Source organism: Panthera uncia, assembly GCF_023721935.1.
Source record: "Panthera uncia isolate 11264 chromosome E2 unlocalized genomic scaffold, Puncia_PCG_1.0 HiC_scaffold_19, whole genome shotgun sequence".
Taxonomy (NCBI): Eukaryota; Metazoa; Chordata; class Mammalia; order Carnivora; family Felidae; genus Panthera; species Panthera uncia.
Window position 1 is genome coordinate 6,322,311 of NW_026057588.1, and position 27,852 is coordinate 6,350,162.

General features: G+C 45.4%; 1 protein-coding gene across 1 annotated transcript in view; it reads right to left on the reverse strand.

Moving 5' to 3' along the window:
• ZNF175 (zinc finger protein 175) overlaps positions 1-25,887 on the reverse strand; it is a 32,457-nt gene extending 6,570 nt beyond the window's left edge. Inside the window, exons 1-3 of the mRNA XM_049621375.1 lie at positions 25,668-25,887; positions 21,994-22,254; positions 39-165 (exon numbers count right to left, since the gene is read on the reverse strand). Of these exons, the coding sequence (XP_049477332.1) occupies positions 39-165; positions 21,994-22,143 (277 nt within the window). The 5' untranslated portion in view covers positions 22,144-22,254; positions 25,668-25,887. The remainder of the gene's footprint in view (positions 1-38; positions 166-21,993; positions 22,255-25,667) is intronic.
• Positions 25,888-27,852: the final 1,965 nt, after the last annotated feature.

Genomic DNA, 27,852 nt, shown 5'->3' on the forward strand with positions numbered 1-27,852 from the left:
GGGGGGGGGGGGGGGGGGGGGGGGAGAGGGATGCTCACCCAGGGAGAGGAGGTGGCTGCAGATCTCCAGCATCACGTCCCAGTACAGGCATCTCTGGGCAGGGCCCAGCTGCTCCCACTCCTCCCTGCTGAAGTCCATGGTCACATCCTCAAATGACACCAATACCTGTAACATCAAACCCCAGGTCAATGCGAAATTACTCCTTATTGGAAAGAGGTCACCTGCAGACCTGTTCTTAATGATTTTTCCCCATGATGTACATGGCTCTCCACTAACCACCCACTGCATGTTGTATTTTGGGGGATTAAAACTTTTTAGAAATACCCTGCAATCTGACTACATACTCGTGATATTGTGGTTAGCTTCAGCTGTCTGGCACAGAGCTCTTAAAACACTTGAAAAAAAAAAAAGACATTCAGATCAATGCAACAGAATAGAGAACCCAGAAATGGACCCACAAACATATGGCCAACTCATCTTTGACAAAGGCGGAAAGAATATCCAATGGAATACAGTCTCCTCAGCAAGTGGTGCTGGGAAAACTGGACAGTGACATGCAGAAGAACAAACCTGGACCACTTTCTTACACCATACACAAAAACAAACTCAAAATGGAGGAAAGACTTAAATGTAAGACAGGAAGCCATCAAAATCCTCGAGGAGAAAGCGGGCAAAAACCTCTTTGATCTTGGCCACAGCAACCTCTTACTCAACACGTCTCCGGAGGCAAGGGAAACGAAAGCAAAAATGAACTACTGGGACCTCGTCAAAACAAAACGCTTCTGCACAGCAAAGGAAACAATCAACAAAACTAAAAGGCAACCGACAGAATGGGAGAAGAGATTTGCAAACAACATATCAGATAAAGGGTTAGTATCCAAAATCTATAAAGAACTTATCAAACTCAACACCCAAAACATAATCCAGTGAAGAAATGGGCAAAAGACATGAATAGACACTTCTCCAAAGACGACATCCAGATGGCCAACCAACACATGAAAAAATGCTCCACATCACTCATCATCAGGGAAATACAGATCAAAACCACAATGAGATACCACATCACGATAAAGGCTTGAGGAAGAAGATGATGGCGTAGGAGGACGCTGGGCTCACCGCGTCCTGCTGAACACTTAGATTCCACCCACACCTGCCTAAATAACCCAGAAAACCACCAGAAGACTAGCAGAACGGATTCTCCGGAGCCAAGTGTAGATGAGAGGCCCACGGAAGAGGGTAGGAAGGGCGGAGAGGCGGTGTACACTACACGGACTGGGGGGAGGGAGCCGGGGCAGAGGGGCAGCCTGCCGGCCAAGCAGAGACCCTGAGTCTGGCTTGCAAAAACAGAGGGGCTGGATGGAGTGTGTTCAGACAGCAAGCGGGACTTAACATCTGGAAGGTTATACGCTAACAGCTCTGCTTGGAGAAGGACAACGGGAGGGAGAGTTGTTGAGCCCCGGACGACAGAGCTCAGTTTGCCGGGGAACAAAGGAGCTCGCCAGTGCCATCTCCCTCGCCCATCCCCCAGCCAAAATCCCAAAGGGAACCAGTTCCTGCCAGGGAACTTGCTTGCACCGCGCAAACATCCAACGCTGTGCTTCTGCGGATCCATCCCTCCGGTGGCGGGTCTGATTCCCTCCCAGTGCTGCAGGGCCCCTCCTGAAGCGGATCACCAAAGGAAAAGTGAGCTGAGCCTGCCCCTCCTGCCCCCGTGCACCTTGCCGATCCACCCCAGCTAATAAGCCAGATACCCAGCACCACAAGCCTGGCAGTGTGCAAGTGGCCCAGACGGGCCACGCCACCCCACAGTGAATCCTGCCCCTAGGAGAGGGGAAGAGAAGGCACACACCAGTCTGACTGTGGCCCCAGCGGTGGGCTGGGGGCAGACATCAGGTCAGACTGCGGCCCCGCCCACCAACGCAAGTTATTCAAGACAGCACAGGGGAAGTGCCCTGCAGTCCCGCACCACTCCAGGGACTATCCAAAATGAAACGGATGAATTCCCCTCAAAAGAATCTCCAGGAAATAACGACAGCTAATGAACTGATCAAAAAGGATTTAAACAATATAACAGAAAGTGAATTTAGAATAATAGTCATAAAATTAATCGCTGGGCTTGAAAACAGTATAGAGGACAGCAGAGAATCTATTGCTACAGAGATCAAGGGAATAAGGAACAGACAGGAGGAGCTTTTAAAAATGCTATAAATAGCTGCAAAATAAAATGGAGACAACCACAGGTCGGATTGAAGAGGCAGAGGAGAGAATAGGTGAACTAGAAGATAAAATTATGGAAAAAGAGGAAGCTGAGAAAAAGAGAGATAAAAAAATCCAGGAGTATGAGTGGAAAATTAGAGAACTAAGTGATGCACTAAAGAGAAATAATCTATGCATAATTGGCATTCCAGAGGAGGAAGAGAGAGGGAAAGGTGTTGAAGGTGTACTTGAAGAAATAATAGCTGAGAACTTCCCTGATCTGGGGAAGGAAAAAGGCATTGAAATCCAAGAGGGACAGAGAATTCCGTTCAGATGTAACTTGAATTGATCTTCTGCACGACATATCATAGTGAAATTGGCAAAATACAAGGATAAAGAAAATTCTGAAAGCAGCTAGGGATAAACGTGCTCTAACATATACAAGGAGACCGATAAGACTCGTGACAGATCTCTCTACTGAAACTTGGCAGGCCAGAAAGGAATGGCAGGAAATCTTCAATGTGATGAACAGAAAAAAAAAATATGCACCCAAGAATCCTTTATCCAGCAAACCTGTCATTTAGAATAGGAGAGATAAAGGTCTTCCCAAACAAACAAAAACTGAAGGAATTCATCACCACTAAACCAGCCTTACAAGAGATCCTAAGGGGGGATCCTATGAGACAAAGTACCAGAGACACTGCTACAAGCATGAAACCTACAGACATCACAATGACTCTAAACCCCTATCTTTCAATAATAACACTGAATTGTAAATGGACTAAATGCTCCAAACAAAAGACACAGGGTGTCAGAATGGATAAAAAAACAAGACCCATCTATTTGCTGTCTACAAGAGACTCATTTTAGACCTGAGGACACCTTCAGATTGAAAGTGAGGGGATGGAGAACTATCTATCATGCAACTGGAAGTCAAAAGAAAGTTGGAGTAGCCATACTTATATCAGACGAACTAGACTTTAAATGAAAGGCTGTAACAAGAGATGAAGAAGGGCATTATATAATAATTACAGGGTCTATCCATCAGGAAGAGCTAACAATTATAAATGTCTATGCACCGAATACGGGAGCCCCAAATATGTAACAATTACTCACAAACATAAGCAACCTTATTGATAAGAATGTGGTAATTGCAGGGGACTTTAACACTCCACTTACAGAAATGGATCATCTAGACACACGGTCAATAAAGAAACAAGGGCCCTGAATGATACACTGGATCAGATGGACTTGACAGATATATTTAGAACTCTGCATCCCAAAGCAACAGAATATACTTTCTTCTCAAGTGCACACGGAACATTCTCCAAGATAGATCACATACTGGGTCACAAAACAGCCCTTCAGAAGTATACAAGAATTGAGATCGTACCATGCATACTTTCAGACCACAATGCTATGAAGCTTGAAATCAACCACAGGAAAAAGTCTGGAAAACCTCCAAAAATATGGAGGTTAAAGAACACCCTACTAAAGAATGAGTGGGTCAACCAGGCAATTAGAGAAGAAATTTAAAAAATATATGGAAACAAACGAAAATGAAAATACAACAATCCAAACGCTTTGGGATGCAGCGAAGGCAGTCCTGAGAGGAAAATACATTGCAATCCAGGCCTATCTCAAGCAACAAGAAAAATCCCAAATACAAAATCTAACAGAATACCTAAAAGAAATAGAAGCAGAACAGCAAAGACACCATAAACCCAGCAGAAGAAGAGAAATAATAAAGATCAGAGCAGAAATAAACAATAAAGAATCTAAAAAAAACTGTAGAGCAGATCAATGAAACCAAGAGTTGGTTTTTTTAAAAAATAAACAAAATTGATAGATAAACCTCTAGCTAGGCTTCTCAAAAAGAAAAGGGAGATGGCCCAAATAGATAAAATCATGAATGAAAATGGAATTATTACAACCAATCCCTCAGAGATACAAGCAATTATCAGGGAATATTATGAAAAATTATATGGCAACAAACTGGACAACCTGGAAGAAATGGACAAATTCCTAAACACCCACACACTTCCAAAACTCAATCAGGAGGAAATAGAAAGCTTGAACAGACCCATAACCAGCGAAGAAACTGAATCAGTTATCAAAAATCTCCCAACAAATAAGAGTCCAGGACCAGATGGCTTCCCAGGGGATTTCTACCAGACGTTTAAAGCAGAGATAATACCTATCCTTCTCAAGCTATTCCAAAAAAATAGAAAGGGAAGGAAAACTTCCAGACTCATTCTATGAAGCCAGTATTACTTTGATTCCTAAAGCAGACAGACCCAGTAAAAAAAAGAGAACTACAGGCCAATATCCCTGATGAATATGGATGCAAAAACTCTCAATAAGATACTAGTAAATCGAATTCAACAGCATATAAAAAGAATTATTCACCATGGTCAAGCGGAATTCATTCCTGGACTGCAGGGCTGGTTCAACATTCACAAATCAATCAACATGATACATCACATTAATAAAAGAAAAGAACCATATGATCCTGTCAATCAATGCAGAAAAAGCATTTGACAAAATTCAGCATCCTTGGGGCGCCTGGGTGGCGCAGTCGGTTAAGCATCCGACTTCAGCCAGGTCATGATCTCGCGGTCCGTGAGTTCGAGCCCCGCGTCAGGCTCTGGGCTGATGGCTCGGAGCCTGGAGCCTGTTTCCGATTCTGTGTCTCCCTCTCTCTCTGCCCCTCCCCCGTTCATGCTCTGTCTCTCTCTGTCCCAAAAATAAATAAAAAACGTTGAAAAAAAAAAAAAATTAAAAAAAAAATCAGCATCCTTTCTTAATAAAAACCCTCGAGAAAGTCGGGATAGAAGGAACATACTTAAACATCATAAAAGCCATTTATGAAAAGCCCACAGCTAACATCATCCTCAATGGGGAAAAACTGAGAGCTTTTTCCCTGAGATCAGGAACACTACAGGGATGTCCACTCTCACCGCTGTTGTTTAACATAGTGTTGGAAGTTCTAGCATCAGCAGTCAGACAACAAAAGGAAATCAAAGGCATCAAAATTGGGAAAGATGAAGTTAAGCTTTCACTTTTTGCAGATGACATGATAGTATACATGGAAAATCCAACAGACTCCACCCTAAGTCTGCTAAAACTGATACATGAATTCAGCAAAGTTGCAGGATACAAAATCAATGTACAGATATCAGCTGCATTCTTATACACTAATAATGAAGCAACAGAAAGACAAAGAAACTGATCCCATTCACAATTGCACCAAGAAGCATAAAATACCTAGGAATAAATCTAACCAAAGATGTACAAGATCTGTATGCTGAAAACTATAGAAAGCTTATGAAGGAAACTGAAGATATAAAGAAATGGAAAAACATTCCATGCTCATGGGTTGGAAGAATAAATATTGTCAAAATGTCAGTACTACCCAAAGCTATCTACACATTCAATGCACTCCCAATCAAAATTGCACCAGCATTCTTCTCGAAGCTAGAACAAGCAATCCTAAAATTCATATGGAACCACAAAAGGCCCCAAATAGCCAAAGTAATTTTGAAGAAGACCAAAGCAGGAGGCATCACAATCCCAGACTTTAGCCTCTACTACAAAGCTGTCATCATCAAGACAGCATGGTATTGGCACAAAAACAGACACATAGACCAATGGAATAGAATAGAAACCCCAGAACTAGACCCACAAAAGTATGGCCAACTAATCTTTGACAAAGCAGGAAAGAACATCCAATGGAAAAAAGACAGTCTCTTTAACAAATGGTGCTGGGAGAACTGGACAGCAACATGCAGAAGGTTGAAACTAGACCACTTTCTCACACCATTCACAAAAATAAACTCAAAATGGATAAAGGACCTGAATGTGAGACAGGAAACCATCAAAACCCTAGAGGAGAAAACAGGAAGAGACCTCTCTGACCTCAGCCGTAGCAATTTCTTACTTGACACATCCCCAAAGGCCAGGGAATTAAAAGCAAAAATGAACTATTGGGACCTCATGAAGATAAAAAGCTTCTGCACAGCAAAGGAAACAATTAACAAAACTAAAAGGCAACCAACGGAATGGGAAAAGATATTTGCAAATGACATATCGGACAAAGGGCTAGTATCCAAAATCTATAAAGAGCTCACCAAACTCCACACCCGAAAAACAAATAATCCAGTGAAGAAATGGGCAGAAGACGTGAATAGACACCTCTCTAAAGAAGACATCCGGATGGCCAACAGGCACATGAAAAGATGTTCAACGTCGCTCCTCATCAGGGAAATACAAATCAAAACCACACTCGGATATCACCTCACACCAGTCAGAGTGGCCAAAATGAACAAATCAGGAGACTATAGATGCTGGAGAGGATGTGAAGAAACGGGAACCCTCTTGCACTGTTGGTGGGAATGCAAACTGGTGCAGCCGCTCTGGAAAACAGTGTGGAGGTTCCTCAAAAAATTAGAAATAGGCCTACGCTATGACCTAGCAGTAGCACTGCTAGGAATTTACCCAAGGGATACAGGAGTACTGATGCATAGGGGCACCTGTGCCCCAATGTTTATAGCAGCACTCTCAACAATAGCCAAATTGTGGAAAGAGCCTAAATGTCCATCAATTGATGAATGGATAAAGAAATTGTGGTTTATATACACAATGGAGTACTATGTGGCAATGAGAAAGAATGAAATATGGCCTTTTGTAGCAACGTGGATGGAACTGGAGAGTGTGATGCTAAGTGAAATAAGCCATACAGAGAAAGACAGATACCATATGTTTTCACTCTTATGTGGATCCTGAGAAACTTAACAGGAACCCATGGGGGAGGGGAAGAAAAAAAACAAAAGAGAGGTTAGAGTGGAAGAGAGCCAAAGCATAAGAGACTTAAAAAATGAGGACAAACTGAGGGCTGATGGGGGTGGGAGGGAGGGGAGGGGGGGTGATGGGTATTGAGGAGGGCATCTTTTGGGATGAGCACTGGGTGTTGTATGAAAACCAATTTGACAATAAATTTCATATATTTAAAAAAATTGTAAAAAAAAAAAAAGATACCACCTCACACCTGTCAGAATGGCTAACATTAACAACTCAGGCAACAACAGATGTTGGCAAGGACGGGGAGAAAGAGGACCTCTTTTGCACTGCTGGTGAGAATGCAAACTAGTGCAGCCACTCAGGAAAACAGTATGGAGGTTCCTCAAAAAATTAAAAATAGAACTACCCTACGACCCAGCAATTGCACTACTAGGCATTTATCCACGGGATACAGGTGTGCTGTTTCGAAGGGACACATGCACCCCATGTTTATAGCAGCTCTATCAACAATAGCCAAAGTATGGAAAGAGCCCAAATGGCCATCGACAGATGAATGGATAAAGAAAATGTGGTATATATATACAATGAAGTATTACCCGGCAATCAAAAAGAATGAAATCTTGCCATTTGCAACTACATGGATGGAACTGGAGGGTATTATGCTAAGCGAAATTAGAGCAAGACAAATATGACTTCACTCATATGGGGAATTTAAGACAGAACAGATGAAGGGAAGGCAAGCAAAAATATAAAAACAGGGAGGGGGACAAAACAGAAGAGACTCATAAATATGGAGAACAAACTGAGGGTTACTGGAGGGGTTGTGGGAGGCTAAATGGGTAAGAGGCAGTAAGGAATCTACTCCTGAAATCATTGTTGCACTATATGCTAACTAATTTGGATGTAAATTAAAAAAAAAAAAAACAACAAAAAACCTTGAAAACTTTTTAACTTTTTTTAATGTTGATTTTATTTTTGATAGAAAGAAAGAGAGTGCAAGCAGGGGCAGGGCAAGGAGACAGGGAAACACAGAATCCGAAGGAGGCTCCAGGGTCTGAGCTGTCAGCACAAAGCCCGATGCAGGGTCGAACCCATGAGCTGTGAGATCATGACCTGAGCAAAAGTTTGCTACTCAAGTGACTGAGCCACCCATGTGCCCCAAACCCTTGAAATTTCTTAAGTGAGGAAGAGTGATAAAGGTGTCCTCTTATTATGTTGATGAGTTGAGTTTTAGGAATGGGGGGCTGGTTGCCAGGGGAACCAGAGCAGTGACTAGAGGGTTAGAACTGACCCCCAACCTCCAGGGAGGGGGGAGGAGCTGGAGGTGGAAAATGGCCAATGGCCGATGATTTCGTGCACCCTGCCTGTGTCATGAAGCCTCCATAAACACCCACAAGGGCGGGGTCTGGACAGCTTCCCGACTGCATAACCAGATCCAGTCCCCAGGGCACCCTGCGGGGCCTCTGACTGGGGACAGAAGCTCCTTTGGAATCTCACCTGATGGATCTCTTCATCTGGCTGTTGATTCTTATTACTTAATATCCTTTGCAGCAAATGGGTATCGTAATAATGGTTTCCTGGATTCTGGGGGCTACTCCTGAAAATTAACTAAACCCAAGGCGGGGATCCTGGGAACCTCCGAAGGCCCCTGGTGTTTTGGTTGGCATCTGAAGTTGGGGAAGAGGGGCTGTCTTGTAGGCTGAGCCCTTACCCTGTGGGATCTGACCCTATCTATGGTTAGACAGTGCCAGAATGGAGTTCAATATGATAACAAAAGGGGCACCTGGGTGGCTCAGTTGATTAAGCGTCTGACTCTTGATTTCTACTCAGGTCATGATCTCCCAATTCATGAGTTTGAGCCCCGCGCCACGCTCTGTGCTCACAGCACAGAGCCTGCTTAGGATTCTCTCTGCCTCTCTCTCTCCGCCCTCCCTCTTGCTCATGCTTGCTCTCTCTCAAAATAAATACACTTAAAGAAAAAAAGAAATTTTTTTAACGTTTATTCATTTTTGAGAGACAGAGACAGAGCATGAGTGGGGAAGGGGCAGAGAGAGAGGGAGACACAGATCTGAAGCAGGCTCCAGGCTCTGAGCTGTCAGTACGGAGCCCGACGTGGGGCTTGAACTCATGAACTGCGAGATCATGACCTGAGCCGAAGTCAGACACTCAACTGACTGAGCCACCCAGGCGCCCCAAGAAAAAAACTTTTTTTTAACATTGAGAACAAAAGACCCCAATAATCAGACAGCAACAGCTAACGGACAAGATGGGTTCCCTCATGGCAAGGGAGAGAAAACAGAAATTTTCACCAGGCCAGATGACCCTGAAGAATAAAAGTCAGCATGGCCTGTGGCCATGGGCCTGCACAAAATTCAGCAAAATTCATGGGAAGACACACGGTATCGTGCTCCTCCTCAGCCGCCACACCCTGGAGCCACTGCCGGAAACGGAGGGCTGGGTCCTGCTTGTCGTCTGCTCCTGAGGTTGAAGTCTGGGGTCTGACCACCCTCGACAAGGGGACAAACTTGCGGGTTTTGCCTATTTAAGCCTAAACCTTCCCCTCTGGAGTGGGCTTTCCGTTCACAGCCGAAGGCTGTGGTCTCCCCAGTCTGCATATCGTGGCAGCAAAGCTTCCCCTCGCCTGTGACCAAATCGTGGCATCCCAGGAGTTTCTGCTGACAAACCGGAGGACACCCAGCTGGCATCACAGGGAAATGAGTGGCTGTGGGGAAGAATCTCCACGCATTTGGTGACCAGGAGAGTCAGAGGCGCCGTGTTCTGTGTGGGTAAAGGAGCCACGCAGGAGAAGCGATTTCCCTTTACAACAGGGACTGTGAGGGTGCCTGGGTGGCTCAGTCAGTTGAGTGTCACAGTTCATGAGTTCGAGCCCCGCGTCAGGCTCCGAGCTGCCAGTGCAGAGCCTGCCTGGGAGTCTCTCTCTCTCAAAAATAAACAAACTTCCAAACAAAACAAAACAGGGAATACTACTCTGAGCAGAAGCTGACCTCTAGGAAGAGTAGGCATGAAGGCACGCACGTGAGTGCTGCGGGTGGAAGAACACGAAAGATGCCAGGTGCCTGGGTGGCTCAGGCAGTTAAGCCTCTAACTTCAGCTCAGGTCATGATCTCAGGTTCATGGGTTCGAGCCCCACATTGGGCTCTGTGCTGATGGCACCCAGCCTGGAGCCTAAGGCCTGCTTTGGATAGTGTGTGTGTGTGTGTGTGTGTGTGTGTGTGTGTGTGTGTGTGTGTCTGCCCCACCCCCACTCACTCTCTCTCAAAAATAAACATTAAACTTTTTTTTTAATCAAAAAAATAAAATAAAGATGCTCAATGGCAACCCAAGCAGACTCTGAGGTAGTGTTTTTTTTTTTTTTTTTCTGGACCAAGTTCCACCATATGGGTGGAGGAAGGGGGATCCCCTCACACCACCAGGCAGGATCCCTACAGTGGGGTGGCCTACAGCTCAACTTAATTCTGACGCCATCTACCTGGAGGTGGCGTCAGATCCCACAGGTGAGGGCACTCTCCTGGAAGCCCCGGCTATCACCCATGCTTCTGATCAGCAAGGGGGTGGGGGGCTGGAATTAGAGGTTCCCATGACCCCCTTCTTGGGCTCAATTAACATGCTAGAGAAGGGGCGCCTGGGTGGCTCAGTGGGTTAGGCGTCCGACTTTGGCTCAGGTCATGAGCTCATGGTTTGTGAGTTCGAGCCCCACATCGGGCTCTGTGCTGACAGCTTGGAGCCTGGAGCCTGGAAGCTGCTTCGGATTCTGTGTCTCCCTCTCTCTCTACCCCTCCCCTGTTCATGCTGTCTCTCTCTCTCTCAAAAATAAGCAAACATTAAAAAAAAGCAAAACAAAAAACCATGCTAGAGCAGCTCGAGGAATTAAGGAAACCCATTTACTCCATTGGATCACTCACTATAAAGATAGTAAAAGATATGAATTAACAGCCAGGTGAAGACATGCCCTGGGCAGGGGGTGTGGGGGAAGGGGGCTAGGGCTCCCATGCTCCCCTCCAGTGAGCCACTCTCGGGGCACCTCCACCCCACCTGGCAGCTCCCAAACCCCACCCTCTTGGGTGTTTCTGGAAGCTTTATTACATAGCTGTGATTGACTTGGCCTTGGGTCACTGATTCCACCTGCAGCCCCTCCCCCATCTCTGGAGGTGAAGAGGTGGGGCTGGAAGCCCCGACCCTCCGATCACAGGGCTGGTTCCCTTGGCAACCACCATCCTTAGGGGATTTCCCAAATTCCCCTTACTTGTATAAACCCAATAGTGGTGGACAGGGGCTGACACACACCACGGTTATGGCTCTAAAGGGTTTGGTTTTTTTTGCCAAGAACTGAAGACAAGACCAAACATTATGACAGAAGATGCCCCTGCTGCTTAGGGCTCAGGAAAATTCCAAGGATCTGGGGGGCTGTGAGCCAGGAACCATGGATGAAGACCAAATATCCTCATTTCTCCTGAATCTCAGTATCACACAGCTGTGTAAGAGTGTCATTAAAAGATCAGGAAGTAAATACCAAAATATTTAGTTAATAGGGTAAAAGTTCATCGCCTCTAAGGAGAAGAGACAATGCTGACAGCTGTTTGTTTGTTTTAAGCTGGAACACTGTGTAAGCCTATGTAACAGCTGGTCTTTGGGAGGAGAGGTAAGTGGAACAGGACAGACCTTCCAGGAGAGGAAGCTTATACTGTGTCACACAATTTCCATCATCTGCCACACAATGGTGCTTGCAAAGACAGCTGTTATTATTTACAAGCCTAGCAAAACAATCTTTTCTATGTACAAATAAAACCAAAACCACCTGCAAAGGAAAAAGTGCCAAATGTCTTAGAAATGTACATATATGCGTGATGAGTATAAAATATATTTGAAAACCAGAGGCCGAGACAAACAAAAATATAAAATATAAACATAGAATATAAATCAAACGGCAAGAAAAAAGTTAATTCACACCCAAAAAATATGCCTGACACCTGTCAGGATGGCTAGTATCAAGAACACAGTAACAGGAAGATGGCGGGGTAGGAGGACGCTGGGCTCACCTCGTCCTGCCGATCGCGTAGATTCCACCCACACCTGCCTAAATAACCCACAAAACCGCCAGAAGACGAGCAGAACGGACTCTCCGGAGCCAAGTGTAGAGGAGAGGCCCACGGAAGAGGGTAGGAAGGGTGGAGAGGTGGTGCGCCCTACACGGACTGGCAGGAGGGAGCTGGGGCGGTGGGGGGGCAGTCCGCCCCGCAAGGCAGAGCCCCTGAGTCTGGCTTGCAAAAGTGGAGGGGCCAGACCGAGTGTGTTCTGACAGCCAGCGGGACTTAACATCTGGAATGTTAAAAGTCAACAGGTCTGCTCTCGGAGAGTGGGGAGAGCGGGGAGGGCAAGAGGACACCGGGAGGGAGAGTTGTTGAGCCCCGGAGGACAGAGCCCAGCATGGTGGGGAAAAAAGGCGCTGGCAAACGCCATCCCTCTCCCATCCCTCGGCCAAAATCCCAGAGGGAACCAGTTCCCCTCACCGAACTTGCTTGCACCACGCAAACACCCAACGCTGTGCTTCTGGGGATCCATCCCTCCGACAGGTCTGCCTCCCTCCCGAAGCGGACCACCGAAGGCAAAGCGCGCTGAGCCTGCCCCTCCCACCCCTGTGCACCTTGCGGATCCACCCCGGCTAATACGCCAGATCCCATCGAAGCAGCACCACAAGCCTGGCAGTGTGCAAGTAGCCCAGACAGGGGCCACACCACTCCACAGTGAGTCCTGCCCCTGGGAGAGGGGAAGATAAGGTACACACCAGTCTGACTGTGGCCCCAGCGGTGGGCTGGGGGCAGACATCGGGTCTCACTGCAGCCCCGCCCACCAACACAAGTTACTCCACACAGCACAGGGGAAGTGCCCTGCAGTTTGGAGCCACCACAGGGACTACCCAAAATGACGAAACAAGAATTCTCCTCAAAAGAAACTCCAGGAAGTAGCGACAGCTAACGAATTGATCAAAAATGATTTCAGCAATACGACGGAACAAGAATTTAGAATAATAGTCATAAAATTAATCACTGGGCTTGAAAAAAGCATAGAGGACAGCAGAGAATCTACTGCTACAGAGATCAAGGGACTAATAAATAGTCACAAGGAGCTAAACAATGCTATAAATGAGGTGAAAAATAAAATGGAGGCGGCCATAGCACGGATTGAAGAGGCAGAGGAGAGAATAGGTGAATTAGAAGACAAAATTATGGAAAAAGAGGAAGCTGAGAAAAAGATTAAAAAAATCCAGGAGTATGAGGGGAGAATTAGAGAACTAAGTGATGCAATCAAATGGAACAATATCCATATCATAGGAATTCCAGAAGAAGAAGAGAGAGAAGGGGCTGAAGGTGTACTTGAACAAATCATAGCTGAGAACTTCCCTGATCTGGGGAAGGAAAAAGGCATTGAAATCCAAGAGGCGCAGAGAACTCCCTTCAGACGTGATTTCAATCGATCTTCTGCACGACATATAGTGAAACTGGAAAAATACAAGGATAAAGAGAAAATTCTGAAAGCAGCTAGGGATAAACACGCTCTAACTTATAAAGGGAGACCCGTAAGACTAGTGGCAGACCTATCTACTGAAACTTGGCAGGCCAGAAAGGAATGGCAGGAAATCTTCAATGTGATGAACAGGAAAAATCTGCAGCCGAGAATCCTTTACCCAGCAAGTCTGTCATTCAGAATACAAGGAAAAATAAAGGTTTTCCCAAACAAAAACTGAAGGAATTCATCACCACTAAACCAGCCCTACAAGAGATCCTAAGGGGGACTCTGTGAGTGAAATGTTGCAAGGACCACAAAGGACCAGAGACATCACTACAAGCATGAAACCTACAGACATCACAATGACTCTAAACCCCTATCTTTCAATAATAACACTGGATTGTAAATGGACTAAATGATCCAACCAAAAGACACAGGGTGTCAGAATGGGTAAAAAAAATAAGACCCATCTAATTGCTGTTTACAAGAGACTCATTTTAGACCTGAGGACACCTTCAGATTGAAAGTGAGGGGATGGAGAACTATCTATCATGCTACTGGAAGTCAAAAGAAAGTTGGAGTAGCCATACTTATATCAGACAAACTAGACTTTAAATGAAAGGCTGTAACAAGAGATGAAGAAGGGCATTATATAATAATCACAGGGTCTATCCATCAGGAAGAGCTAACAATTAAAGTTCTATGCACTGAATACGGGAGCCTTCAAATATATAAAACAATTAATCACAAACATATGCAAGTTTATTGATAAGAGTGTAGTAATTGCAGGGGACTTTAATACCCCACTTACAACAATGGATAGATCATCTAGACACAGGATCAATAAAGAAACAAGGGCCCTGAACGATACATTGGACCAGATGGACTTGACAGATACATTTAGAACTCTGTATCCCAAAGCAACAGAATACAGTTTCTTCTCGAGTGCATATGGGACATTCTCCAAGATCACACACTGGGTCACAAAACAGCCCTTCATAAGTGTAAAAGAATTGAGGTCATACCATGCATACTTTCAGACCACAATGCTATGAAACTTGAAATCAACTTCAGGAAAATGTCTAGAAAACCTCCAAAAGCATGGAGGTTAAAGAACACCCTACTAAAGAATGAGTGGGTCAACCAGGCAATTAGAGAAGAAATTTAAAAAATATATGGAAACAAACGAAAATGAAAATACAACAATCCAAACGCTTTGGGATGCAGCGAAGGCAGTCCTGAGAGGAAAATACATTGCAATCCAGGCCTATCTCAAGCAACAAGAAAAATCCTAAATACAAAATCTAACAGCACACCTAAGGGAAATAGAAGCAGAACACCAAAGACACCCCAAACCCAGCAGAAGAGAAATAATAAAGATCAGAGCAAAAATAAACAATATAGAATTTAAAAAAACTGTAGAGCAGATCAATGAAACCAAGAGTTGGCTTTTTGAAAAAATAAACAAAATTGATAAACCTCTAACCAGGCTTCTCAAAAAGAAAAGGGAGATGACCCAAAAAGATAAAATCATGAATGAAAATGGAATTATTACAACCAACCCCTCAGAGATACAAGCAATTATCAGGGAATATTATGAAAAATTATATGGCAACAAACTGGACAACCTGGAAGAAATGGACAAATTCCTAAGCACCCACACACTTCCAAAACTCAAACAGGAAGAAATAGAAAACTTGAACAGACCCATAACCAGCGAAGAAATTGAATCAGTTAACAAAAATCTCCCACAAATAAGAAATGGTTGTCTCCCAATAACCAACCAGATGGTTTCCCTGGGGAATTCTACCAGACATTTAAAGCAGAGATAATACCTATCCTTCTCAAGCTGTTCCAAAAAATAGAAAGGGAAGGAAAACTTACAGACTCAATCCATGAAACCAGCATTACTTTGATTCCCAAACCAGAGACCCAGCAAAAAAAGAGAACTACAGGCCAATATCCCTGATGAATATGGATGCAAAAATTCTCAACAAGATACTAGCAAATTGAGTTCAACAGCATATAAAAAGAATTATTCACCATGATCAAGTGGGATTCATTCCTGGGCTACAAGGCTGGTTCAACATTCACAAATCAATGTGATACATTACATTAACAAAAGAAAAGAACCATATGATCCCATCAATTGATGCAGAAAAAGCATTTGACAAAATTCAGCATCCTTTCTTAATAAAAACCCTTGAGAAAGTCGGGATAAAAGGAACATACTTAAACATCATAAAAGTCATTTATGAAAAGCCCTCAGCTAATACCATCCTCAATGGAGAAAAACTCAGAGCTTTCTTCCTGAGATCAGGAACACGACAGGGATGTCCACTCTCACCGCTGTTGTTTAACATAGTGTTGGAAGTTCTGGCATCAGCAATCAGACAACAAAAGGAAATCAAAGGCATCAAAATTGGGAAAGATGAAGTTAAGCTTTCACTTTTTGCAGATGACACGATATTATACATGGAAAACCTGACAGACTCCACCAGAAGTCTGCTAGAACTGATACATGAATTCAGCACAGTCGCAGGATACAAGATCAATGTACAGAAATCAGTTACATTCTTATACACTAATAAGGAAGCAACAGAAAGACAAAGAAACTGATCCCATCCACAATTGCACCAAGAATCATAAAATACCTAGGAATTAACCTAAGATGTAAAAGATCTGTATGCTGAAAACTATAGAAAACTTATGAAGGAAACTGAAGAAGATACAAAAAAATGGAAAAGCATTCCGTGCTCATGGGTTGGAAGCATAAATATTGTCAAAATGTCAACACTAGCCAAAGCTATCTACAGATTCAATGCAATCCCAATAAAACTGCACCAGCATTCTTCTCAAAGCTAGAACAAGGAATCCTAACATTTGTATGGAACCACAAAAGACCCCGAATAGCCAAAGTAATTTTGAAGAAGACCAAAGCAGGAGGCATCACAATCCCAGACTTTAGCCTCTACTACAAAGCTGTAATCAAGACAGCATGGTATTGGCACAAAAACAGACACATAGACCAATGGAATAGAATAGAAACCCCAGAACTAGACCCACAAAAGTATGGCCAACTAATCTTTGACAAAGCAGGAAAGAACATCCAATGGAAAAAAGACAGTCTCTTTAACAAATGGTGCTGGGAGAACTGGACAGCAACGTGCAGAAGGTTGAAACTAGACCACTTTCTCACACCATTCACAAAAATAAACTCAAAATGGATAAAGGACCTGAATGTGAGACAGGAAACCATCAAAACCCTAGAGGAGAAAGCAGGAAAAAACCTCTCTGACCTCAGCCACAGCAATTTCTTACTTGACACATCCCCAAAGGCCAGGGAATTAAAAGCAAAAATGAACTACTGGAACATCACGAAGATAAAAAGCTTCTGCACAGGAAAGGAAACAATCAACAAAACTAAAAGGCAACTGATGGAATGGGAAAAGACATTTGCAAATGACATATTGGACAAAGGGCTAGTACCCAAAACTTATAAAGAACTCACCAAACTCCACACCCGAAAAACAAATAATCCAGTGAAGAAATGGGCAGAAGACATGAATAGATACTTCTCTAAAGAAGACATCCGGATGGCCAACAGGCACATGAAAAGATGTTCAACGTCGCTCCTCATCAGGGAAATACAAATCAAAACCACACTGAGATACCACCTCATGCCAGTCAGAGTGGCTAAAATGAACAAATCAGGAGACTATAGATGGTGGCAAGGATGTAGAGAAACGGGAACCCTCTTGCACTTTGGGTAGGAATGCAAACTGGTGTAGCCGCTCTGGAAAACAGTGTGGAGGTTCCTGAAAATGTTAAAAATAGATCTACCCTATGACCCAGCAATAGCACTGCTAGGAATTTACCCAAGGGATACAGGAGTGCTGATGCATAAGGGCACTTGTACCCCAATGTTTATAGCAGCACTCTCAACAATAGCCAAATTATAGAAAGAGCCTAAATGTCCATCAACTGACGAATGGATAAAGAAGATGTGGTTTATATATACAATGGAATATTACTTGGCAATAAGAAAGAATGAAATCTGGCCCTTTGTAGCAACGTGGATGGAACTGGAGAGTGTGATGCTAAGTGAAATAAGTCATATAGACAAAGACAGATACCATATGTTTTCACTCTTATGTGGATCCTGAGAAACTTAACAGAAGACCATGGGGGAGGGAAAGGGAAGAAAAAAAAAGTTAGAGAGGGAGGGAGCCAAACCATAAGAGACTCTTAAAAACTGAGAATAAACTTGGGGTTGATGGGGGGTGGGAGGGAGGGGAGGGTGGGGGATGGGTATTGAGGAGGGCACCTTTTGGGATGAGCACTGGGTGTTGTATGGAAACCAATTTGACAACTTTCATATAAAAAGACAAAAACAAAACAAAAAAACAAAAAGACAGTAACAAGTGTTGGCAAGGATGTGGAGACCAAAGGACCTTCATGCACTGTGGGTGGAAACGTAAATGGGTGCAGCCACTGTGGTAAACAGCACGAAAGGTCCCCTAAAAATTAAAAATAGAAATACCACACAATCTAGTATTTCCACTACTGGATATTTACCCAAAGAAAATGGAAACACTGACTTGAAAAGGTTAGGACTTGTCGAAGTCCTAACCCCCAGTACCTCAGAGTGTGCCTGTATTTGGAGACACAGTCTTTTAAGAGGTAACCTATGTTTATTGCAACATTATTTACACCAGCCAAGATATGGAAGCAACCTAAGTATCTATCAACAGGTGAATGGATAAAGAAGATGTGGTGTGCATATAAATGTTAGACATACGTGTGTGTATATACCGTGTATAGACCGGGAGGGTCTTGTGCTAAGTGAAATAAGTCAGAGACAAATACCGTCTGATTTCACCTGTATGTGGAATCTAAAAAACAAAACGAATGAACAAGCAAAGTAGAAACAGACCCATAAACACAGAGAACTAGTGGCTGCCGAAGGGGAGGAGGATGGGGAGATGGGCAAAGGTGGGGAGTGGGGAGTACAGGCTTCCAGCTATGGAACCAGTGAGTCTCAAGGATAAGATACAGCGTAGGGAACACTTGTGGTGACAGATGACAGCACTTGTCAATATGTTGTACACTTGTTACCGATGTACCATTGTGTCACTATACTCCAATTTAAAAAAATTTTTTTTTTTTTTTAACATTTATTTTTTGAGACAGAGAGAGACAGAGCATGAACAGGGGAGGGGCAGAGAGAGAGGGAGACACAGAATCGGAAGCAGGCTCCAGGCTCTGAGCCATCAGCCCAGAGCCCAACGCGGGGCTCGAACTCACGGACCGCGAGATCGTGACCTGAGCTGAAGTCGGAGACTCAACCCACTGAGCCACCCAGGCGCCCCTATACTCCAATTTAAAAAGACCAATAAAGCAACAACAACATAAAAAATACAAATTAAAGCAGCCGTGGCATCTATTTATTTTTGATCAGATTAACAGGCTTAAAAAGTAGAGAATAACAACACAATATTGGCAGAAGCCGAGGGAAGACCACGATGAAAAGACTATGCGAATGTTGGTGGCAAATAGCCTAACACGAACCGAGAAGCTGAGTGAAAATCTGAATTAGCAACGGGAGGATCTACTGAAACGGCAAAACGAAAACCAGGGCAAGCCGGCAAAATTATTTTCATCATCTAAAAGGAAATGAGCCGATATGAAGTAACTAACATGTATCATAACACCCACTTGAACACGCTTTCAATCCTGCTCTTAACAGTTCAACACATGTCAAGGCAAAAGGAAAGGCATTTACCTACGATGTACTGTTTGTCACCATTTATGGGCTCAACTGTGTCTCCCCTCCAAGCTCCCCGCACCCAAGAAAATTCTTATGGCGAAGTCCTAACCCCCAGTACCATGGAGACATGGTCTTTTAAAAGCCTGGGTGTCTCAGTTGGTTGTCTGTCTAGAGTCTGACTTTGGCTCAGGTCATGATCTCGTGGTTTGTGGGTTCAGAGCCTAGAACCTGCTACGGATTCTGTGTACGTGTGTGTGTGTCTCTCTCTCTCTGCCCCACCCTCCTCCACTGGCACTGTCTCTACCTCTCTCTCAAAAATAAAGAAACATTCAAAAAAATAAATAAAAGAGGTAACCAAGTTAAAATGAGGTCAGTAGAGTAGGCTCTGATCCTGTATGACTGGGGGTCCTGATAAAAGATTAAGGGGCACCTGGGTGGCTCAGCTGGTTAAGCTGCTAGTTTAGCAGCTGACTTGATTTCAGCTCAGGTCTCAATCTCAGTTCATGAAATCGAGCTCCTCCCCAGTGAGGAGCCTGCTTTGGATCCTCTCTCCCTCTCTCAAAATAAATAAGTAAACATTAAGGGAAAAAAAAGAAAAAAAGAAAAAAAGAAAAAAAAAAAAGGAAAGGAAATGAGACACAGACCCCCACAGAGGGAAGATCACACAAGGACAGTCAGAAGCCATCCATCTACATGCCAGGGAGAGAGGCCTCAGAAGGAAGAACCCTGATGACATCTTGACTTTGCATTTCCAGCCCCTGGAATCATGAGAAAATACATTTCTGTTGTTTATGCCACCCAGGCTGTAGCACTTCGTGACGGCAGCCCGAGCAAACTAACAGTCACACAACAAAGATCTTGGACAGTTCTGGGTGAAATTTGGGTGTTTTACCTTTTCATTTTTGACATGCCTTTTAGGGGGCACCTGGGTGGCTCAGTAGGTTAAGCGTCTGACTCCTGATTTTAGGTCATGACTTCATGGTTTCGGAGTTCAAGCCCCACATCAGGCTCTGTGTGGACAGTGCAGAGCCTGCTTGGGATTCTCTGTCTTCCTCTCTCTGCCCCTTCCCTGCTCATGCTCTCACTCTCAAAAAGAAATAAACATTTTAAGTTTTTATTTATGTATTTGAGAGAGGAGACAGTGCAAACGGGAGGGGCAGAGAGAGAGCAGAGAGAGAGCCAAAGAATCGGAAGCAGGCTCCAGGCTCTGAGCTGTCAGCACACAGCCCGATGAGGGGCTCAAACCCTCGAACCCTGAAATCATGACCTCAGTCGAAGTCAGACATTTAACCGAGGGAGCCACCCAGGCGCCCCAAAAAATAAACTTTTTTTTTTTTTTTTTAACGTTTATTTATTTTTGACACAGAGACAGAGCATGAACAGGGGAGGGTCAGAGAGAGGGAGACACAGAATCTGAAACAGGCTCCAGGCTCTGAGCTGTCAGCACAGAGCCCGACGCGGGGCTCGAACTCACAGACCGCGAGATCATGACCTAAGCCGAAGTCGGCCGCTTAACCGACTGAGCCACCCAGGCGCCCCCAAAATAAACATTTTTTAAAAAAGAATGACTTTTAAGTATCTGCGGCAATATCTTTTAATTTTTAAATGATTTTTACTCGGCATTTATTTTTAATAGTTTTAATGTTCTTTGATGTTTTCTATTATCAAATGTTTCTGTCAGGTGGAGTGGATTTTAAACATAATTGAAATATATAATCTTCTCACAGTATGTTGGTTCACAGTGGTAATAACCCATGCATTTACTATACTTAAAAAACAGGACATCTCTCTGTAACTGATTATAAACCCATCACAAGGCAGTGACACACGGTTTATTATTATGGCCATCCATTACTGTTTTAAAACACACAATGTCTTGGGGCACCTGGGTGGCTCAGTCGGTTAAGCGTCCGACTTCGGCTCAGGTCATGATCTCACAGCCCGTGAGTTCGAGCCCCGCGTCGGGCTCTGTGCTGACAGCTCGGAGCCTGGAGCCTGTTTCGGATTCTGTGTCTCCCTCTCTCTGACCCTCCCCCATTCATGCTCTGTCTCTCTCTGTCTCAAAAATAAATAAACGTTAAAAAAAAAAAAATTAAAAAAAAACAACAACACACAATGTCTTTAAATACAGACTAACTTGTAATTTAGGAAGTCTTGAGTATACCCAAGAATCTTTCTTTCTTATTTCCATATATTAAATATTAATATCTGGGGGCAACTTAGAAACACTATTCTCTGGCATTTTTATTCATCGTGAAAACAGGAAAACCCACACGTGTCCTTAGAAGGCAGTTCTTGCTCTAGTATGCTATGTTCCTATAAACCATGCGGAGACGGGAAACCAAGCAAACCCCTGCCAGCAGGTAAAGAGAAGTCAGGTAGGGGGCAAGGGGCTGAGAACACGCGGACACACCCAGTGGTGGATGAAGTTTCGCATTTCCCTGCCAGTGGCTGGGGCTTCTCACCTGGATCAGGAGCTACCTTTTCCTCTTCCTCTGCCCCAGGGCCAACCCTCCCCTCCATCAGCCCGGTTTGGTTTCCTCTACAATACAGATGGCCTGTGAACGAGGGGACATCAGCCCCCGTGGCCCGCTCTCAGCAGGCGGATGCACATGGTCTGAGCGACACAAAGTCCAGAATCTGCTGCTTTCTGTATCTGCCCTCAATTTCTGGAAACTGTCCCTGGAGTGGCTCCTGCTTACCTCGCATGGTCCATCCTGCTCCTCTGAACCCAGGGCCTGGGACCTCTGGGGCAAATTCTCGCCAGCAGTCATGTCTCCTCTAGGCTTCACTTCTCGGTCTCTCTTGTGGGCAAGTCCTTTCTTCCTGGGAGCCCAAAGCTGGGTGGGCATCTGGAGGCTTCAGTCAGAGCTGCGGGGGAGAGTCTGGCTGGGCTTCTAAGGAGACCGGCAGCGTCAATGGTGTGGTCTGATCCGGGGGCTCTGCAGAGCCACCGGAAAGTCCTGGAAAGGGAACACCCACACAGTCATTCATCGAACATTTGCTCCATGCAAGTATTTTCGAGAGTCCTTCGGGGAAGGCCACTGTGCTAGACATAATTTTTTTTTAATGTTTATTTATTTATTTTGAGAAAGAGAGGGAAACAGAATCCCAAGCAGGCTCCAAGCTGTCAGCACAGAGCCTGATGCGGGGCTCGATCCCACGACCCTGGGATCATGACCTGAGCCACGCTTAACTGACTGAGCCACCCAGGTGCCCCTATACTACATACTATTGATGTGGGATCATAAGGCAAGCTAACATCTGCAACCCCCACCCCCACCAGGTGGGATACATGTGATATCCCTCAGGCACCTGTGGCTGCCCAAGAACAAAGGAAAAGGGAAAACGAATGGTTAACTGACCGAGGTCACAGTCAAGCAGGACAGGAATCCCGTGGGTTTACGTAAGTCTTGGTAAATTACAAGAAAAAGACAATCTTATCAATAGCCTAACCTCCAGAAACCCAGACTCCGTCTCCTGGAGCCTTAACATCACCCTCCCCTGCATAAAGATGTGGGGAACAAAGGCAAGAAGGAAACGGTAAATAAGATTAAATTTCCTTATAACCTGCAGTGCATGGAGGCCAGAGTGAAACATTCCTCCCAGAACTCCCTAGAGTCTTAATGTTAATGCTTTGCTAGAGAAAAAACAACTTTAGCTTAACAACAGCTAGGCTTCTAGTATCTTATAAGTCTTCTTTTCTTTAGCACATGAAAATCGTTTTTGGAAACCTCCTTTTGCCTTTCCCTCCCCCAACTCCATAGTATATAACCAGTCACCTGTCACAGCCCCAGTGCGGCTCTTTCTGCCCACGGGTCCTGTTCCCATGCTTTAATAAAATCACCATTGTGTATCAAAGACCTCTGTCTTAAGATTTTTTTTTTTTAATGTTTATTTTTGAGAGAGAGAGAGACAGAGAGAGAACACGTGCATGCACGCACCAGCGGGGGAGGGGCAGAGAGAGAGAAAGAGGGAGACACAGAATCCGCAGCAGGCTGCTGGCTCTGAGCTGTCAGCACTGAGCCCGACGCAGGGTTCGAATCCAGAAACCGCGAGACCATGACCTGAGCCGAAGTCAGACGCTCAACCAAATGAGCCACGCAGGCGCCCCTGAAGATTTCTTGGCCGTCAGCTCTGAACCCCCACCACCACTCCAAAACCCCACTGCTATGGAATAAAAGCTCAGAAGATCCCAGGTTTTTTTTTTTAGGTTTTTTCTTTTAACTTTTTTTTTAACGTTTATTTTTGAGACAGAGGGAGACAGAGCATGAATGGGGGGAGGGTCAGAGAGAGAGAGGGAGACACAGAATCTGAAGCAGGCTCCAGGCTCTGATCTGTCAGCACAGAGCCCAACGCGGGGCTCGAATTCACGGACCGCGAGATCGTGACCTGAGCCGAAGTCGGAGACTCAACCCACTGAGCCACCCAGGCGCCCCAAGATCCTAATCACAGTAAGAGTTTGCTCTAGAGGACGGTTGAATTGTAGCTCTGCCACCTTTTAGCTGTGAGAATATGAAGATATTAGTTTAACTGCAGTTTCCAAAATGGAAATGCAAGTTTTTATCACAGGCAACGGGAAACTGGTGCGTGCGGATGAGGCTTACGACGCCTCCGGCACCTGCGCGGCACGCGGTGAACGCTGGATAAAAATCAGCAAGTTAAGTAAGGTTATCAGGTACCTGGTTCTATTTGCACGTAACCCTGTCAATTAAACATTACCATCACGATTCTACCCATTTTGTGGATGAGGAAACTGAAGCTGAGTGCTGTTACATAATTTGCCTTGCGGTCACTCAGTCCGCAGAAGGAAGGAAAGAGAACCAGACCTTCCTCTGCCTTTTTTTTTTAAACATTATTTTTCAATGTTTATTTATATTTGAGAGAGAGAGAGAGAGAGAGAGAGAGAGGGAGGCAGAGAGTGAGCGGGGAAGGGGGCAGAGAGAGAGAGAGGGAGACACAGAATCCGAAGCAGGCTCCAGGCTCCGAGCTGTCAGCACAGAGGCCAACTCGGGGCTCAAACTCACCAACCGTGAGATAATGACCCGAGCCGAAGTCAGATGCTTAACCGACTGAGCGCCCCAGGTGCCCCTCTCGTGTGCCTCCTAAATTGCACACAGCTGCCTCTATCCCACGTGGTCCCCTACCCAGTCAGCTTCCATAAACACCATCTCTTTCTCCCATTGTCTTCAGAGAGCTGAGGCTTTGAGCCGGCCACGCTGGTGTGTCTAAGCTTCGGGACATTTCCGTGCCCATCCACAACACCCTAGACAGCCCGGACTTTTCTAACAAAGATAAGACTTAAATTTACTGTACTTATGGGGCACCTGCGTGGCTCAGGCGGTTAAGCGCCTGACTCTTGGTTTCGGTTCAGGTCATGATCTCAATGTTTTTGCGTTCGAGCCCAGCATCCGGCTACACGCTGACCGAGCCGAGCCTGCTTGGGATTCTCTCTCCGCCCCTCCCCTGCTTGCTCTCTACCTCTCCCTCCCAAAATAAAGTAAGTTTACTGCACTTAACCCCTACCTTCACCCCAAAACCTGCAGACATGCATCAGGACCCCATCACCTACCATGTCTTGACAATACATAATAAATTGCCTTCCAACGCCGCACCCACATGCAGTCATGACAGCAAGGGCCTCCAGAAATCCCCGAAGAGTGAACCACAGGATGGCCAGAAGGTCGCCTAATGCCTCCCCCGACACAACACGGTCACAGCCAGGCTCCACAGGCTGCCAAGAAATGTCTCTCTCCCAGGGACTGAGTTGCACAGGACCCGGAATAATCCCCAATACCGGCTTCCAATTAATGCAACCCAATAGGAGATCCTCATCCATCTGTTCCACTGCCAATTTCTGACCCTTATCACGTCCACAGGGACCTAAGGAGAGACCTTGGAAACCCCCCTAACAGATTCCTTAGGCCTCCAGTCGATGGGCTCCCATAAGCTACCCTCAGCGCCCCACTCTACTGATTTCTATAGGTCCCCAAGTACACTAGTCCCCGATGTTACAATGGGGCCCTCCAAGTCCCCCAATCCCTGAAGCCGCTTGCCCCTGCATCAATCACTGCCTCCAGGGAGTCACTCCCCCAGCGTCCCCAGTGCCACCTGAGGCCCGTCCAAGAAGCCAGTTCGCCGTCCTCAAATGAACGACTGTCAAGGACCAACAGTATAAAAGTTGGTATTAAAACACACTTGGAATTTAAGTTCCCCCCAAATACTTACACACACGGAAAACACGCAAAGACTGACAATGACCGAGCCAATCACCCAACTCAGATTAGCAGCCGCCGCCTACCCCACAGCTCCCGTCACTAAAGACCCCATCACTCGCAGACCCTCGCCACTCGTCCCCCGAGCCCGTCACACTCACCACAGAGCCGAGTTCCCCTCACTGGCCCCACAGGACGTCCACTGCTGACATCCTAATTCACCGCAGCGTCCCACGCAGGCGACGGACAGGTTAGACCCAGTTAACAACCTAAGCGAAATGGCCGCGCTGGGCCACTTCCGGCCTGGGTTCGATTCCCGTGGGCGTTTCTTGGCGCGCCGGCGATTGAATGGTGCGCAGGCTTAGTAGAAGCCGTGAGGCCACGCCCTGCCAGTAGTTATCATGGCGCACTACAGTCTATTCGGCGGTTCATCTTCTTACAGCGGTTGTCAAGGGAAGGACATGGCCGCGTCCATGAGGATTATGATACCGGAGGCCGCCATTTCCCAAAGACTTCCATTCCGTACAGCCAGGGAGGGCGTTTGCAACCTCACCAAGTCTTGGGATCCATCCCACCTTGGCAGATGTATTACTTACTTGTTTGCATATGTATTTCTAGGAGACACTGGCATTGTATATCCCGAAAAATACCTTTTCTTTGTATTTTCACACTGATTTAAAACTCCACACTCAGGAGGTGCCTGGCTGGCTCAGTCGGTGGAGCATGCGACTCTTGATCTCTGGGTTGTGAGTTGGAGTCCCGCACTGGGTGTAGAGTTTACTTAAAAATAAAATCTTAAGAAATAAACAATTTTAAAGAAAGCTTTAAAAAATGAAAAATAAATAAATGCTCAAAATCCAGGTGTTCTGCTCCCTCTTCCCTACCACAACTCACCCTGCAACAGAGATGCTAATGGTGAGAGGCAAATGGGATCCCAGAGGGTGTTGAGTCTGGCACTCAAACTCTCCATCCATCACCAGATTCCCCTGGAGGCAGCTGGGACCCCAGGCTCTGAGGACTGGGTAGGCTGGGGGCTTGCTTCTCAAGGGTCCAGCTTAGTCTGGCAGGAGTTGCTGACAATCACGGAGACCAAACACAGGGACTGGCCCTTCAGGACTGATAGAGAGGAGCCATTCCCCAGTGCGCTGCAGCTGTGGTAAGAAAATGGTAGAGACAGAAAGAGAGAGACAAAGCCAGACCTAGTGTTCAGAAGTAATTCCTCTCTGTTTCTCAGTCCCCATTGTCTAATTATTTATTTACAAAGTTCTGTAGGCATTTGCTGTTGTGGGGAACAACGGCAGAAGGAAAAGTAGATAAAATTAAATTTCCTTATAACCTGCAGCCCATTGACAGATACTTGAGACAGGTGAGTAGGATGTTCCTCTAGGAACTCCCGACTGTTTTAATGTTACTGCTTTGCTAGAGGGAAAAACAATCTTAGCTTGCGGTAGCTAAGACTTCTGGGATCCCGAACATCTTCTTTAGCATATGAAAATCCTTTTGAAAACTTTCCCAATCTTTACTTCTCCCAATTCCCAAGTATGTAATCAGTCACTCCTCACAACCCCAATGCAGCTCTTTCTGCCCTTGGGTCCTGTCCCCGTGCTTTAATATAAAAACCCTTTTGTGCCCCAAAGACATCTTAAGAATTCTTGGTGATCAGCTCCAAACCCCAATATTTCCACATCATTTATGTATTATGTATAATGTATGTATAATAATCCAGTACAAAGATTCTGGAGCTGGACTCCCTGCGTTTGAAGCCAGCTGTTCAGATTTGGGCAAGTTAGTTAACCCCTCTGTTCTTCAGTTTCTTGTTTCATAAAGTTGTGCTTTTGGTGGGGTACCTAACCGGATTTGTGTGAAAGCCGCGTGGTGGCATGGGTAGTGAAAGAATCCACCCAAGGCAGAACAAAGGAAATAGAAGTTTAATGAATACACCAGAAGGGAACTGGGGAAAAACAGTGAGGGAGACACTGGCTGCAGGGAGGTAGTGGGTGGGGGCTGTATTTAAAGGGGTAAGTGTGGCGTCTGGGTGGCTCAGTCGGTTGAGAGGCTCAGGTAATGATCTAGCAGTCTGTGAGTTCGAGCCCTGCATCAGGCTCTGTGCTGGCAATTCAGAGCCTGGAGCCTGCTTCCGATTCCGTGTCTCCCTCTCTCTCTCTGCCCCTCCCCTGCTTGCTCTCTGTCTCTCTCTCTCTCAAAAATAATAAACATTAAAAAAGAATTTTAAGGGGGAAGCCCCTTTTGGTATTTGGTAGCTGTGCCTGGTTGTAAGTAACCCATTGATTAGTTAGGGCCTATGGATATTTTGAGGTGGGTCACCTTGATGTGGGAGCAGAAGGC